At 38.4% G+C, this 17128-nt stretch overlaps 1 protein-coding gene across 3 annotated transcripts; it reads right to left on the bottom strand.

The window, feature by feature from the left end:
• Positions 1 to 85: 85 nt before the first annotated feature.
• LOC107552081 (human immunodeficiency virus type I enhancer-binding protein 2 homolog) lies at positions 86 to 16781 on the bottom strand. 3 transcript variants are annotated; one of them, XM_016233902.1, is made up of 9 exons: positions 16657 to 16781; positions 11727 to 11813; positions 8774 to 8865; positions 4400 to 8623; positions 4149 to 4291; positions 3881 to 4056; positions 3710 to 3805; positions 2837 to 3540; positions 86 to 2273 (listed from the first exon to the last, which is right to left on the bottom strand). In XM_016233902.1, the coding sequence occupies exons 4-9, from the start codon at positions 8357 to 8359 to the stop codon at positions 1839 to 1841; spliced, it is 5514 nt and encodes a 1837-aa protein (XP_016089388.1). In that variant the 5' UTR covers positions 8360 to 8623; positions 8774 to 8865; positions 11727 to 11813; positions 16657 to 16781; the 3' UTR covers positions 86 to 1838. The 3 variants fall into 3 exon arrangements, with proteins under 3 accessions (XP_016089388.1, XP_016089389.1, XP_016089387.1); XM_016233903.1 differs by lacking the exon at positions 16657 to 16781 and adding an exon at positions 11926 to 11966; XM_016233901.1 differs by lacking the exon at positions 16657 to 16781 and having other exon boundaries at positions 11727 to 11916.
• Between the last annotated feature and the right edge of the window lie 347 nt (positions 16782 to 17128).

The raw sequence follows: 17128 nt of genomic DNA, 5'->3' as shown, positions 1-17128 counted from the left end.
CTTTAATTTCAGTTTTTTCTAAAGGACATCTTGTAATCAAGAGTAAAACAAAAACAGTTAAATAAGAAGAAATCAGCTGCCTTTATGGGCAAAACAAAAGAAATATTCATGAACTTCTATAAATGATGACCATGTACCAGTCCATAAGATACATAACAGCTGTAATTTCTAAAATACCATAAATTCAACCTAGATACCTCAAAATCTTTAATATGTAATACTGTAAACATGACATGAAAGTTCCTTCAGTATAAACTCAGTTTAACTTCACAATCTCAGCATTTTTAAATACTCAGACTATTAATATAAATACCATAAACTGCCTGCTACTTCATATGATATCCGTATGTTTAATATGAGATAGCACTTATACCTTCTTTAAAGACATTTAAAATGACTTCGGCTAAAAATTCATACATTCAAACAGTCAGACAATTTCACCAGACAAGACCCCTTCATCTGATGGCAAGAAAAACCTGAAAAGGCAACTATCCCTTCAAATATACAATTCGTTTTTGTTTACTTCAACACGAGCCACTCTTCAAAAGTAATTACAGTACATGATAGCGATTATGTGTGTGTATTTGTGTAAATACGTACGTGCATATATGTGTATGTGCACATATAATTGACTTAACAGTGACTGGAATGTTGAGCCATATTATTAATTCAATGAAAAATCATTTAAAAGAGCTTCAATATTGAGGACACGGCATTCAGTCTATCAGCTCGCTAGAAAGTGCTTCGAATAGTCATCTTAATGCATGATACTTACCGCTTTTTATATAATAATATGATGTCATGTGCAGGTCTATATTAAAAATGCCTTATAATGACATTTCTTTAAGTGCAGAAAAATCTAAAGTATGATACATTTAGAAAAATACTATACGGTGGAGGTGGTTTAAACTTTTTAAAGAATTTATCAACACTTTTGGGTTCATAATCTTGAACGCACATAATGCGGTTAAGTTATAAAGGTGCCAGCAAAAACATACAACAGCATACAAAGCAATGTCATAGCACAGCTTAATGCAAACTTCAACGTACGTAATAAATGCAATCTCAAAAAGCAACCACGGTACCTCATATTAGTTCAACTTAATGACCACCACTATTGTTAAGTGCATAAACAGGGTACATCGAATGACTTTCTCTCATCGAGGGATATGCAAACATTTTCTTAAAAGGCACAAGCAAAAGTCAAAGACGATTTCAGTAAGAACGGCGACTGGCGTTTTGTATACTTGGGACGCAAATGATGCACTTCCAGTCCTGTGAAACTCAGAACTATAGTTTTCATGAAATATTGATAAAAATCTTTTGCATGTATTGTTGCAAATATGCAGCTTGTACGTGTTTATAGTTGTAACTGATATGGCAGAAGAATATGGCATGTGCATTGAACATAAATGCAAGATGTTGTGCATATTCTGTGTATTATGTTTCTGCCTACATTACCAGAACTCCTTGGTCAGACTCGAACGGCAAAACCACACTCTAAGCAAGTTTGATTTTGTGCATCTTTGTTTTCCGAAGTATGTCGGACTGCAAGGGGGCGCTAAAGGTCAACTACTGAGCAAGTTAGTTTAAGTTTGTTAAACTTGGCATGTTTACAGCAGCTACCTGAATAATAAAACATCCGGGTTAATGGCACAGACACTTAAAGGTAACTCTATCGCCCCCTTGAGTTCAGAAGTTTGCTACCGCCAGTACAACACAAGAACCCACGTAATGTATGTTGAATGCAACCACTGAATACTTGCATAAAATATGTTTCTGGTCTGAGCTTGAATTTTAGTTTTACTTCTGAATGCGATTATATAGTGCTTACAAAGTTAGCTTTTAGGCGGTTTATCAGCGGCATCTTCAGATGTGATTCTGAGGGACGCAATAGCTTTTGCACAGATGTAGACGCTCTCCTCCTTCTTATCGTTTTTGCTAGGAAGGCCAGTGGAAGAGGTTGCTATTTCTCCACTGCAGGCCTCTCCAGGATTTAGGACAGGGGCTGAGGTCCGGCCAGAACTAGCCGTTTCTAATATGTTCCCCTGTGGATTTGACGGGAGCAAATTTCTCTCCCCAGCAGCACCAGATGTCGACATTGTGGGCATTCTTAACCCCCCAATAGGGATCATCGGAACAGTCGTTGGCACCTGTCCTTGAGAGTGCAAAGGCAAGTGGCTGAAGATGTCTAGCTGCAGGGTTGTGGACCGATCTTGACTGCTGCATAGGCCGACAGGAACATACAGATTCTGAGGAGTATCCCCTTGATCCTGAAAAAAAGTGATGTTTTTCATGATGCCGACCAATTCCTTCTGATGTGTAAACTATTTTCAGAGAATTAAATAAAGTCGTACTTGGTGTAATTTTTTTTTTAATATATCTATTCTGTTATGCCATTAAGGCGTGCCACCAGAATTTACTTTATAGCAATTTTTTACCCAAAAATGCTGGTGTTATTCTGGCATTATATTCTTTATGCAGATTTTATTCTATCATAAAGATTTTTATTCTACAAAGAAAGTTTATAATGATCACGGCTGTCAGAAAGAACCAGAAACACTATTAAAAATGATCAAATTGGGGTCAGGTTTGATGTCATTGATGCCAAAAGGTTTCAATATGAATAAAATTATATATCAACAGTTAATAGTTTACAACTTATGAGGTACAAATGCAACATGCTTTCCTGTAGATAAATCAGTAGAGCATGGTGCTAGCAATGCCAAGGTAATAGGTTCAATTCCCAGGGAAAGCAAGAATTGATTGTGTACCTTGAATGCAATATATGTCGTATTGGGTAAAAGCATGCATAAATGTAAATCTTAAAGCATACCATTCCGGTGTCTATTCGCACTCCGATGACCGGTCGAAGGGGAGAAGCTTGAAATCTCACACTCCCTCCTGGATCCGTGAGGGTCCTGTGCTGAAAAGACCCCCTCTGTGGGGACACTGCCCTGAGCACCCCTTTTTGTCGACCCAGCGGAGACTGCGCCCGTTGCCCCGATGGGTCCGAACATGTAGGCCTTACAGGTGACAGCTGCCGGATAGGTGAAAAATCCCCTCTGATGCTCAGATCTCTCCTTGGAGAAACGGCCCTTAAAGGAGATGAATCACGGCTTGACAAAAGGTGACGTTGTGGTGAGAGATCTCCTCTCGGGGACATGTACCTCTGGCGAGGTGAATCCCAACAAGGCGACAGCAGCTGAGGTGGGCAAGGCTCAGAGGGACTGCTTGACTGCTCAAAGGTCTGATCATCATCAGTACTCAGAGAAGAAACTCCAAGCTGTTCCTTCGGTGGATTGCAGCTTGGGTCAAAGAGTTTAGGGAGACAGCTAGACAGACATGGCTTGTTGACTGCATAGGACTGAGGACTTGTGCTTCTGGACAATGTTTTTGGTGTAGAATCACCATCACATTCATCATCTTCATCATCATCTGGTTCATCCTCATCGACGCCATCAGAATTTTCTGCATCTGAGAACTGATGTTTAATGGTTGTTTCCACTGACATGATGCCTAAGGACTTCTGTGTGTCATCTACACAGTAAGAGCAGAAAATGAAATTAGTGCTTCTAACCTTCTCCTAACATTTAGAACAATGTTGGAACTAGTTTGTGGCGCTTAAGGCTCTTAAAAATGAACTAAGCTAGACTGAAACCTATCTTTTACATCTGCATGAAAAAGTAGTTCAAAAAAAGTTTCCTACCAGCATCCTCTGTATTGCCCATGGCTGTGGGTGAAACTCCAAGTTCAAGGCATTTTTTCGTGTGAGCTTTTGACTTCATATGCTTGGTGAGATTCCCTAAATAAAACAGGGGTTATTTTTCTATCCAAATCTTTTGCAATCATGCTTGAATGTGAATGTGGTAAAGCCAACCTTTAGTTTTGAAAGCAAAGTTGCAGCACTTGCAGATGTATGGTCTCACATCCGTGTGTGTTCGAATGTGTTTCTTGAGCATGCTTGGCTTCTTACAACGAATACCACACTCTTCACATATATACTTTCCCCGACCACGGCCTCTCACGTACACATATTCCTCATTGGACTTATAACTGATAGAGAAAAAACAACCAGAACTTTTTCATTTCGATGCATTACTACAGTCACATATGAACATCAGCATGATCAAATTACATATTCATACCCTCCTTCAAAAATCTTCACACGGACTGGCTCTGCTTGCCGTATGGTGGACGCCACATCTTCTCGTAAATATTTGCACCTCTGGCTAATGTTTCTTAGCCTCACATCTTGCTTTGTATCTTCCTCTCTGTAGTCCAGCGTTACCTGCAATAGTGCAACAGACCTTATGGAACAGATGGCTAAATAACGTACAGGTAAATATAGCACAGCAGCAAGTGGCAAATCAGCTAAAACCAACAACAGATAACATACTTGTTCTTGCTTCGGTCTCCAGGGGGTGGAGGTCACTAGTAGTCCAGGTTGATACATGCTTGCGATTGAATAAATAGCATCCTGCCGCCTCTGTTTGGATCGGAGAAGAGCAAGAACCATCCCAGTGCTAAGATCAGCTGGGTTAGGGTTACGGCATTTCACAAACCACGAGGCATACTCTGAAAAATTTGCAGCTATTTGGGTACTATTTGGCTTAGTGGAGTTGAGATAGCACCAGCTCACACAAGTAGTAGTGTGAAGACCTGGAAACTTGGAGAACAGTAAAGCACCAGTGATTGCCGAGTGCACTGCACCTATACCAGAACCAGGATGATTACTAGCCATCATGAGTTCAGGTGTTGGTTTTTGTTCCATCATAGCAGCACCTTGAGGAATTCTGGCAGGAGATTGTAACTCTGGATTGCTGTAAAAGTCTTGGCTGGGCTCGTCCATATCTACCTCCTCAGTGGGCTCACATGTCTCTGGGGTGCTTTCTGATTTGAAAGCTTTCTTGGGACTTTCTTTTTCACCTTCAAGATTTCCTAACTCCACAGCACTAAGCTCTTCAACAATCTGTCCATAAATGTTCTCATCTTTGACTCGTTTCTGCTGCTTTGATTCGATGAAATGTTCAATGCTACTTACAGGTGAGAGCATGCGCTTGTTTGCTCCACCACTGGGGGCCTCTGTAGTTGAGATGGTTTTGGAGGTCAAGGATAGAGGTATGCCTGTATTTAACTTTGCTGGTGATACCTGTGGGCTGCGCAGTAGTCGCCTAGGGTGCCCTGATACTGGAGATAGTTCACAACCTGTGTTATTTGGTGGCATGACTATGGCAATACTTTGACAGGGGGTGGATGTTTTGTGTTCTATGTATGACATAGGATTCTGTGTTTGAGAATCCAGAATATGAGGTATACTAGTGTATGTTACGTTCCCATAAGAAGGTACTTGCATCTGAATTCTAACAGGAACTAGCAAAGCGGACATACTTTGATTGGCTAATGCTTGCTGAGCTTGCGAAAGCACTGTTATCGTTGACAAAACATTGCCTAAAGTCCGGGAACAATCTTCTTGGGGGTTCCTTAAGCTAATATAAGATTCAACTACCTTGGATTCTTCAGGTTCCTTCTTTATAAAACGCATTACGCTATCCATGTCATGAACATTGCAAACATTGGGTTTAGCATACTGAGATGAGGCTTGCACTGGGCTATATTGTTTGGGTTGGGGAGAAGGACCACCAGAAATCAAAGAATACCTAATTTTCTCAATGGATCCCTCAAGTGTAAATGGTTTGCTTGGTGAGGTTGATCTCTTGCTCATTTCATCTGAGACTGTGTCGCCTTGCATCTCGGGTTCACCACTTAATGATGCCTGCCTAATCAAAAAGGCCCCTCTACGCTCTTTAACCTCATCTTGCCTAGATGTGGATGAAGGAGAAAGACTACCATAATCGAAAGACTTGCTTCGATATCCTGGAACCTCTGAGGGTAAATTATAAGGTGCTTGCTCTGAAGCAGAACGTCTCATCTCTCTGTGATGACTCTGTGAACTTCCTGGTACAGATAAAAACTCCAACGGCTTATTAAACTCATCTGGGTTGGTTTGAGACACAAGGTTAATGATCTCCTCTCTGTCGAGGGACTGGGAAAAACTTGAGCTGTGAGACAAATTGCTATCTTGACTTGGGCTTCTGGAGAGACTTGTGCAAGCAGATTCAAAACTAGATTCCCCAGAAGAACATTCCATCTCTGCTAATCTCAAGCGTTTCTTTTTGGGTGGTAGCTTTTCCATTGGAAACTGTGATAGGGTCTCACTCCTCTGTGGCCACTGGAACTCTTCAGCATGCTTTTCTCTTTGCTTGACCCCTACTTCTGGAACTTTTTCTGGCCTGTCAGGCTCCACGGTTACTCTAATCTCGGGAACTTGGATACTAGGCTGAGATGTTGGCTGCTTACTCATATGAAGTTTCTGGTGCAGAAAACCACTGCATCCCCATTGCCAGTCTGCTCCTTCTGTTCTGTGACCCTCCATGCTATGCTCCTTTTCCTTGAATTTGTAAATGCCAATTTTGTCTAAGGGATATGATCTAACATCACTTGACATTTCTGAATAGTTTAGTCGGTTTAATGAATTTGTGTGCTGAATGACAGAGATAATATTGCTGCCAGTCCTTCTCTCAGTGTCAGAAAAGGCAGTATCTAAAGTAGTTGGCTTTGTCTCAGTGTCCTCTGAGTGTCCAGAAGGCTTGTCTTGCACATGAAAGTCATCTTCCTCCATGACATTTTTGTCCTTTCTTCGTTTTCTTGTGGAAGTTTCTGATAAATGGCTTGGAAAAATGGAACACAACTCAGTTTCTTGATAGTTTTCAGCACCCATTTTTGGATAATCTACGCCATGAATTTTCAAGTCTGATTTTAAGCTACAAGCCAGATGAGCGTAGCAGTCTGATTCAGCGTGTCCTTCGGTAGCGGAGTGCTCAAACGCAACTTGCCGCATGAGTCTTCTCATGCCCATTGCGCCCCGGTAGGTGGCATCAGCACCTGTCATTCTCTCATCAAATGAGGTACTGCTTCTTAGCCCTTCTGGGGCATTCAGATTCGAATTAGATGAGGTTGGAAGAGAATTACTGCGCAAGAATACACTACTCTCTGAAGCCGTTTCCAGAAGGTCAGAGCTAGAGATTTTACATTCTTGGTAATCTTCCTCTTGGAAGGTCTCTGAATCAATTTTTATTGATCGCACTAGGTCTTTTTTGCTTCTGTGAATGGATGAGTCAGTGTCACCTGGCATTATGCCTTTGTTCAATGTAATCATGAAGCTAGATGTGGCTTCATTTATGTCTGTCATGCAGGTTTGTACAGTGATTGATTGTTTTGGCCTGGTTGTTGGCCTATAACATTTCCCAAACATAATTTCTTGATATGATTTGGCACTTGCACTCGACTGGTTGAACTGTTGCTCAGCACTCTCAGAACGTGAGAAGTATCCTGAATCAGTGCTGCCTTTACTGTATGAACTAGGCAGGGAAAGAGATTGATCAGAGTCTTGACTTTTCTTCTCCGAAAGCCGAAGTACCAGTCTTTGCTTGATGGTGGAGAACTCAACCATTTGGTCCACCTGAGCAATAGCCGCAGGTGCTGTCATTTCCTGGAATTGCCATAAAGACACTTTTCCTGATGATCCCGTTTCCTTTTTGAGTGAAGTTTGAGCAGATAAAGTGGTGGTTTTTTTTGCCAATATACTCCCTTTTTCTTGCACAAAACCCTCTGTTTCTTTGACATGGCTTACTGTATCTGAGGACAAGTCTTCCACAACTTCTTCATCGGTGTCAGTGCTCTGCTCAGCATAAGAATGCATCTCGCCTTCTGCCACCGCCAACTCCTCATCCATATGCTTGCTGTCTTGTTCTGAAAATGAAACCAATCCTGCTTTCACTGCATGGCTGTGAGATTTTCTGTGTTTGTACAGGTTGCTCTTAGTTTTAAAGGAGAAACCACAAGGAATACACGGATATGGTCGTTCACCAGTATGAGAACGGATGTGCTTCTTCAGTACACTGGGTTTGGCACAAGCTCTGCCACAATACTGGCATACATACTTCCCAGTCTTCACCGACTTCTGCTCCTTTTTGAGAAGGCCCTCTGACAGAAGCTCATATTCGGATTGAAGATATCGTTTGTTTGGGAGAGAAACGTTCTTCCTCCTGAGCTGGATGTGACATTGTTCTCTAGATTTTGAGGTAAGAATATTTCCTGAAGCAAGGACCTGTGACTCCATACCAGGAGATGGACTTACAGCTGGGGTCTGGGGTTGCTCCGCAAGTCTTATTTTGTCCTCTGTGCCAGAGGATTGGCCTCTTTGGGTCATCTTGGATGGCAAGTGTTTTTCATCATCTTTGAAACCAATAATCTGTTTGGAACATTCCGCATCACCTGAGGTTTTAGCAGCCTCCATGATAAGGATTTGCTATCTACAGTTGCTACATTGCCCTTGGTTTTGTCACAATGAACATCGTCTTGCGTCGATTAAAGTTTCTCTTTTAACGTGGAGGGTTAATCCTTCAGTGCTTTAAACAGTTCCCTGTGACTGTACAGCAGTCAGTCCAACAGCATCATTTTCAAAATTATGAAATAATAACTTCCATATGTTCAGTCAAGTTCTTTATACATGGTCTCCATCCCTATATACATATAAGCCTGGGCACCAAATCCAAATTGTCTGCAAACAGAAAAAACACATGTTGTCAGTAAGCAAATTCAAAATGTTTTAAGCATAGAAAAATAACTTGAAGAGTATAATAAAATGCTGGGATAATTTTTTAAGTAGAAAAGCCATGCATCTTCAAGCCAAAATGGCCCATAAACTCACCATGCCCTGAGTAGATTGTTTCTGAAGGCAGTGTGCCAGCACCATCTCTTTGTCTTTCTGAGGTTTGTGATTGATGTGAAGGTTGTCTCAAACTGTAAGGTCAGGAATTCCTCCATTAGAGAATTAACCAAACTACAAGTACAACAAGTACATGGCTGTGCAAGCAAAATGAGGGGGGAGGGGAGGAAAAACAATGCAATTTATCTCTGTAACGCCATCATTCATTCTGCACTCTAATCTCTATTTGGAATGTTTTTGCTATTCAAAGGAAAACTCTTGTATTTAAAATGTTATATATATATATATATACACACACACACTATATATCCTCCTGAGAACTTAAATGTTAAATGTGAGCCAAAATCATCACAATTAAAAGAAAAGATTTAAACTACTTCAGTCTGTGTGCACTGAATTTATTTAATACACGAGTTTCACAATTTGAGTTGAATTACTGAAATAAATTAACTTTTCCATGACGTTCTAATTTATTGAGATGCACCTGTATATATATATATATATATATATATATATGTTAGTGCTAATCCTGAAATATGAATGAAGATCAACTGAATATAGACTACTATTCAAAAGTTTGCGGTCATCACATTTAAAAAAAATATATAATACTTTTATTTTGCAAGGATGCATTCAATTGAAAGTGGCAGGAAGACATTTACGATGTTACAAAATATTTTTATTTGAAATAAATGCTGCTCTTTTGAGCTTTCCATTCATTCAAGAATCCTGAAAAAAAAATCATGATTTCTACACAAATGTCATCACGTTCTAATTTATTGAGATGCACCTGTATATATATATATATATATATATATATATATGTTAGTGCTAATCCTGAAATATGAATGAAGATCAACTGAATAATATAGACTACTATTCAAAAGTTTGCAGTCATCACATTTAAAAAAAATATATAATACTTTTATTTTGCAAGGATGCATTCAATTGAAAGTGGCAGGAAGACATTTACGATGTTACAAAATATTTTTATTTGAAATAAATGCTGCTCTTTTGAGCTTTCCATTCATTCAAGAATCCTGAAAAAAAAATCATGATTTCTACACAAATGTTAAGCACAACGGTTTTCAACATTGATAATAATAAAAAAAAAAAAGTTTGAGCACCAAATCAGCATATTACAATGATTTCTGAAGGATCATGTGAGACTGAAGAAATGCTGAAAATTCAGCTTTGCCATGACCTGAATAAACTACAAACCCGATCTTTTTGGAATGTGTAGCTCTCATGAAATCCAAAATGAGCCAATATTTGGCATGACATTTCAAAATGTCTCACTTTCAACATTTGATATGTTATCTATATTCTATTGTGAATAAAATATAAGTTTATGAGATTTGTAAATTATTCCATTCCTTTTTTACTCACAATTTGTACAGTGTCCCAACCTTTTTGGAATTGGGTTTGTATATTTTAAAATACATTAAAATATAACAGTTATTTGAAATGGTAATATTTCACAATGTTATCTTTTACTGTATTTTTGATTAAATAAAACATCCTTGGTGAGCTTTTAAGACTTCTTTCAAAAACATTCAAATAACCCAATTTATTGAATCTTGTTTCATCTTCAAAAGAACAATAAATCACATTCACACTTATTTTTTTCTTAGTGCATTACAAAAGTTACAAAATGAAGAAACACTTGTTGAATTTGTACAAAAAAAAAATAAAATAAAATACAAGGGCAAATTCTTTTAAATGATTTCATACCGGGTATCTGCCACTGAAAAACCTCAACAAAACAAATACATGTTAGGTACTGTACCTTGTAAAGTAAAGTACCCTGTAAAGAGAGTCTAAAGACTAATGAATGAACCACTGAATCTACATCCGTTATGCAACACAAATGTGTGACCAATTGCATTACAGTTTAAATGTTATTGGTCAAATAAGTCAAAAAGTAGTGCCACAATATTAAACAATAATATTGCAACTTACACCACCTCTGATGTATGCAGATGGTAATTATATTTGCACATGAGTGTAGGCAGAGGTGGTGTAAGTTGCAATAATATTGCAACTTACACCACCTCTGCCTACACTCATGTGCAAATATAATTACCATCTGCATACATCAGAGTTTGTATAATGAGGTTACATAAGGTTATCTGGTTCAAACCCCTTAACTAGGACATTCAAACTCACAAGCAATCAGAGAAGAAATATCAATCTCCTCCAGGTTATAAAATCTAAAACCAAATCTTGACATGGTCTACAATGAAGTCAAATGTTTCCCATGGGTCGAGTTAGTATCTAAACAGCCTGTCTGTCTGGAGATAGCGACCAGAGGAGAGAGTTGATGTAGGAATGACAAAACACAGCGATCACATGTGCTTTTTTTCAAGGTCAATCTCAATCCTGCTCTGTCCTCAACACATTGGAGGAGAAATATGGTGGATAAACCTGCCAGAGGCTAAATGCACCTTTAAAAACTGGGCTGACAAGTTAAGTGTGTCAGCGGTGTTCGGTATTCAGACACGAGGCAATAATCGCATCAAATCTGTATTGTAAGTAACATGATGCGATTTCACCGTTTAAGAACAACATCGAAAGTCTGCAAGTGTCCAAGTTTGACCTTCGATCATCCGTTGGATGACCAAGACAAACATCTGCGTTAACGCATCTACAACAACAACCGGTGCAACATGTCAAAGCCAGAGGCGGGAAAATGTAACCAGACTCGAGAGAATGTCATTACGTCATGCATCAGCCCCCCTTGGCATCACTACCCGGCGGGATGCCTGGCATCTCATGAAATACAGCTGTGTTGCATCTTAAAACTACAGGAGGAACAAAATGTCCACAGAAGAGCTTCAAAAAAGTAGAGCAGTCAAGGACTGACTTTGACGAGTCATCTGCTTTTGAGTCCCAGTAAGACATACAACACAGTGATTGCCATCAATCTACAAACCTGGTGTCCAAATTCAGCCTTGTCCAATGTCTCCAGTCAAAAGCAGCTGTTCTCATAATTCCTGCTTCCTGTATTGCTGTACATCACCTTCAAAAAAAGACAAATGTACCAGGAATAAGTCTCAACAGTCATCCATGTCTTCCTCAATGAGAGTACATTAGAAGAGCTACAGATGTAAGCGAGTCACCACAGAAAATACCTCACTGAGATGGGTATCCAGGAACAAAAATAGAAAAGGGGCCCTGCGAAGGGTTATGCAACGTCCCACATTCGAGGCCACTTTTGCATCAGCGCAGGGAGAAGTGAACGGCCATGCTGCTTGTGAAAAGGAGTTGGAATCGGGAAGGTTTAGATTAGAATAAAGCATAAAACCTAAACTGCACTGAAATAAAAGATTCAAGCTGTGTATTGCGATATACAGCAGAAATAGCAAGTAGTGTGCTGATATGCTATTCCGAACACAGCGTTAGACTGAAAATCCTGATAGTTCACATATTAGTCATGTTTAGCTCATGGGTGTGATAAATTATCAGCAGTATCTTAAAAGCAACATGAAATCATAACTAACATTTAAAATACGTGTTACTGGCTTTATTTTACATGCTTTAGTGATGCACATTATTCCAAAACAAAGTTTGTGCTTTCATCAAAATATAATCAGGCGCCACTTTTTCAGCAGCGCTGGTTCCGGAAGTATTTTTCCCATTAATTTTTCCCATAGGGCTTTTTAAAAAGTCTTAGTTTGAGAGTTATAAGCCACAAATCAAACCAAACTGCTACGAGGAGAATCACAACATAAACTTTGGTTTGAAGCAAAAAATATATGAAAATTCAGACAAAAGTCAAAGACTCTGAGTTTAACGGCTTTAATGAGGAGATTAAGTACAATCCCATTAAGCATTGCAAATGACAGAATCAAATAAAAACAATGAAGTATAAAATAATTGATTTACAGATTTTATAGTGAAACAACATATTGTAGTTTTGCTTTGTTTTTTATTTTTAAAAGTGATTTGAGAGCTTATGTCATTCACAATTCTTCATGGAAGTGGGCGCTTCTTTTGCTTGCCGTGATTCTCTGATTGGTGGAGATTTCTTTGCAGAATCATGGGTATTGTAGTTTTTCACATGAATTAAGATGTTTAATGATTATTGTAAAAAATAACTTGGCTTCGGCATAAGCATATATCATTGATTAACAATCTCAGAGCTCACAGTAACTCTCTTGAAATAACTGCAACATTTTATTTTGTCAAATCTTGAATCTTAATAATTGGCTTGCATTGCAAAAAATGATTTTCTTCCTTAGTATTTTGCCTTGTTTTCCAGTACAAATGTCACATTCTGAAATCAAGATGCATTTAGCATATATGACAGATATTAAGTCATGTTTTATACAAAATTCGTTTGGGCTTAAATCAAGGAAAAACTACGTGCCAATTGGGTAAGAAAAGTTTTTTTGATAAAGAATACGTTTTTTTTTCATACTTTATTGGCAGACATTTCTCTTTTTATAAGCTTAAATGCACTTCATTCTGATTTTTTTTTTTTGAAGCAAAACGACAAGATTAAGATTGATATTAAGTGGTTTTAAGCTAAAAACATGAATGTTAACTCAAATCTTGAGTCTTAACTTACACTTCAGAAAATGATTTTCTTCGTATTGTTGACTTTTTTCCAGTACAAATATCTAAACATTCTGAAATCAAGATGCATTTTCTTAAGAAGCAAAATTACAAACTTTTCTTGAAAATTTAAGTTAATGTGTCTTGATTTAAGAATGTAATGTATAGATATCTGTATGGGAAAACAAGACAAAATACTTGCTAAGAAAGTCATATTTTGCACTGTATGGTTGTCATCTGGTGGACAATAAAACAAGGCTAAGAAATCCCATAGACTCGCATTGAAGAAAGGAACCAAGTTATAGAAAAGTCCTGTCAGAAACAGCACAGAGACACCCAAGCAGTAGTGCAGCATGTTTTGCACAGGCAACTACCACTCTGCACTTGAATAATGATATTTTGCTGAGCCAGGAAAGCTGTGTGGATGTCTAGTTTATTATATGTTCTTGTACAGAAGCAGTCCTGGAGATCAGTTTATTTACTTTCACAGAATGCAGTAATGCATCATAGTGACAAGAGCAGCCAGCGGCGGAGGAACGTTTGCACGCTAATCAAATCACATGCAAATGTGCAGATTTCCACTGGTCAGCAAACGCGTGTGCCTTAGACAGTGGAAAAGCCGAGCAGCGGTACGTAGCACCCACTGGGACAGACCATCATATTTATAGAGAGACGAGAGACTTGACCTTCAATGCTTGTGGAGGATCAGCCATTTCAGGGCTGTTCCACAGTATACTTAATGCAGAATACAGAAAGCTGCAGACAGTGCCTTGTGCTCTGTATATATACGGCTTGTCTGTGCATATCAGAGTCTGTTATGGGAGTCATAAACCAGAGGATTGACCCCCGTGTTTACTTCACCATTAGTTTGCATTGTCGTGCTTGTTAACTATGCCAGTGTTTTGGTTGAACTGGACTATTAGCTTAAAGGTCAAAGGTGTTCATATACTATACAATGCCATTAAATATGTTGGGATTGGTAACAAACATTTTTCATGATTTTTCAGATGATTTGAAGGTTCACCAAGGCTGCATTTACTGGTAAAAAAAAAAAAACCCCGGTAAAAACAGTAATACTGAGAAATATTATAACAATTTAAAATACTTGTTTTCCATTTGAATGTGAATGAGTCAAAGCTGAATTTTCAGCATCATTACTCGAGTCTAGTCTAGAAATCATTCTAATATGCTGATTTATATTTATTATCAATGATGAAAACAGATGTGCTGCTTAATATCTTTTTGGAAACTATAATTCATATTTTTCAGGATTCCTTGATGAATAGAAAGTTCAGAAGAACATAATTTATTTGAAATCTTTTGTAATAGTATGAATATCTTTACTGTCACTTTTGAACAATTTAATGCATCCTTGTTGAAAAAATTTTTTTTTATATATATGATTTATTTCATACACCATAATACTTACATATTTAAAAATCTAATATCGTGTGAATAACTGACTAATCATCATGATTATCTAGTATGTGCAGACTCCTGTTAGACATGTTTGATAATGGCACTTAAAGTGTGCCATATGCAAATGGCCTTGATCTGGAAAATTACTGTAAATGCCACTCACCACGCATGTGCTGTGCAGAAATGAGGAATGTTCCCATGGCAACCAAACGACTATTCCTGCTGCGTTCACATTCTTTGTCTCACATAAGTGGATATTGAATAGGCCAACAGGCATCCTCAAGTAACCCTCCTGCACCTGTGACATCACATGCTCCGCTAGAGCCCCTTACATACAATTACTGCACACAACAGATGGCAGTCAGGAAAATCACAAAATCATAACCTACAAATGTGTCGAGTTTGATATAAAGAAAAATTTTTATGATTTGTACTGTAGAAAAAGATCTTTAAAGGGATTGTTCACCTAAAAATTAAAATTGTATCTATATTTATTTCCATGTAGTTCTAAACCTGTATGCTGCTATATTTTCTATGGAACACCAAAGTAAAAATTTTGAAGAATGTTCAATATTTTGTACGCTTGAGTTCTCACTGTGCATCTTCCCACTCGTTCTCCGACTAGAGAAGGTCACGAGCTTCAGATTTAAAATAAATGCCTAGAATTTCTCAGTGTTAGATGAACAGTGTTCTCTGATCACCATGGCAACACATTCTAAGTGCTATTTCACAGTGAAAACTAACAATGAATAAGCTTCAATTCAAGTGTGTGGGAAAGACTATCACTAGGACTACATACATCATCACGATCAGAAGCATTATAACATGTCTGGCTAGAGTTAACGCTTGCCCAAACATGCCCATTCAAGCTCTGCTGACCAATGCCAACTCCAGTTACCAGTATATATATATATAATACATACCCAAAATTCACTATTAATATAGATAAACACAAAATCCAAAGGTGGTCTGTAGATTTCGGACAGTTTTGGCTTATACTACACTCTTAAAAATAGGGAGTTTTAACATCAGTTTCACAGAAGAACCATTTTGCATTCCCCAAAGAACCTTTCAGTAAATAGTTCTTAAAAGTAGTTCTTTGTGGAATGGGAATGTTCCATGGATTTTAAAGGGATAGTTTTCCCAAAAATGAACATTCTGTCATCGTTTACTCACCCTAATGTTGTTCCAAAGCAATAATGAATTTCTTTATTCTGTTGAACACAAAAGAAGATATTTTGAAGAATGCTGGTAACCAAAAATAGCTGTCACTGGGCCGGTACCTTTTCAAAAGATACACCTTTGTACCCAAATTGTCCCTATTGGCACCTTAAAGCAACATTAGTGTACATAATAATACCTCAAACATACAGTGTACCTTTCGAAAAGTGACAGGTTTTGTACCTTTTTTTTTTTTTCTTCAGAGAGTGCATAAAAAACTTATGGAAGTTAATGGCTAACAGCAACTTTTTGGTTATCAGCATTCTTCAAAATATCTTCTTTTTTGTTTAACAGAAGAAAGAAATTCATACAAGTTTGGAACAAGGGTAAGAATTTTCATTTTTGGGTGAATTATCCCTTTAAATGTTCAACAATTCCAATGAAGAACCCTTAATTTTAACAATGCAACCAGCTCAAAATTGATACATGGTGCTCAATTAATCACACTTTGGGGCAAAATGTTGGCTTAAAGACAACTATGAGAGAGATATTCACAAACAAAGATCCAATACTCCATGAAAACCTTAACATTTCTTCTATAAGGTCTCCAGAGCATACAAGATGTGACCACCAAATACAACCAAAAGACCAATCCTAACCACGTGCCAGGATGAAACGCCTTCACACTGCCGTTACATTACCATGTTCAGATCAAACTCTCTCACCTGGTCAGATCTTCTCATTGAAAGCCACTGCTCTCCTTCAGGTCAGGTTAAACAGTGCAGTTCCCATCCTCACTGTGCGACTGCCAAGACTCCCATTTTACACAGACTTCTCTCCATTAGGCACAGCTACAGCACCTTACTTACTCACAAGAGCAGTGGGAAGTAAGTGGAAAATGATCATGTTTCTTGGCGTAAACATGTGCGTGTTGACTGGCTGAGGGCTGATGTCCATCACCGTGACAACACGCTGTTGGCAACGGCAGCAGCCGGAGAGGAATATACACAGTGACAGAAATAGATTTCTGCTCACTCCGGAGCACCACTATCCCAGCGCAGAGGAAGGGAGGGAAAGCCGGAGGGAATCTGAGACGGAAGATGAACACAGACATAAGAAAGCAAGGACATTAGCTTCGAATATCACACCTGCAGCGTGCCATACTACTCAATGTGGGGACAGAGTCGTGCTGTGGGG

Source organism: Sinocyclocheilus grahami, unplaced genomic scaffold, assembly GCF_001515645.1.
Source record: "Sinocyclocheilus grahami isolate Dianchi unplaced genomic scaffold, SAMN03320097.WGS_v1.1 scaffold440.1, whole genome shotgun sequence".
Lineage (NCBI taxonomy): Eukaryota > Metazoa > Chordata > Actinopteri > Cypriniformes > Cyprinidae > Sinocyclocheilus > Sinocyclocheilus grahami.
The sequence above is the reverse complement of the archived record's forward strand: the minus strand, read 5'-3'. Positions and strand labels throughout refer to the sequence as shown.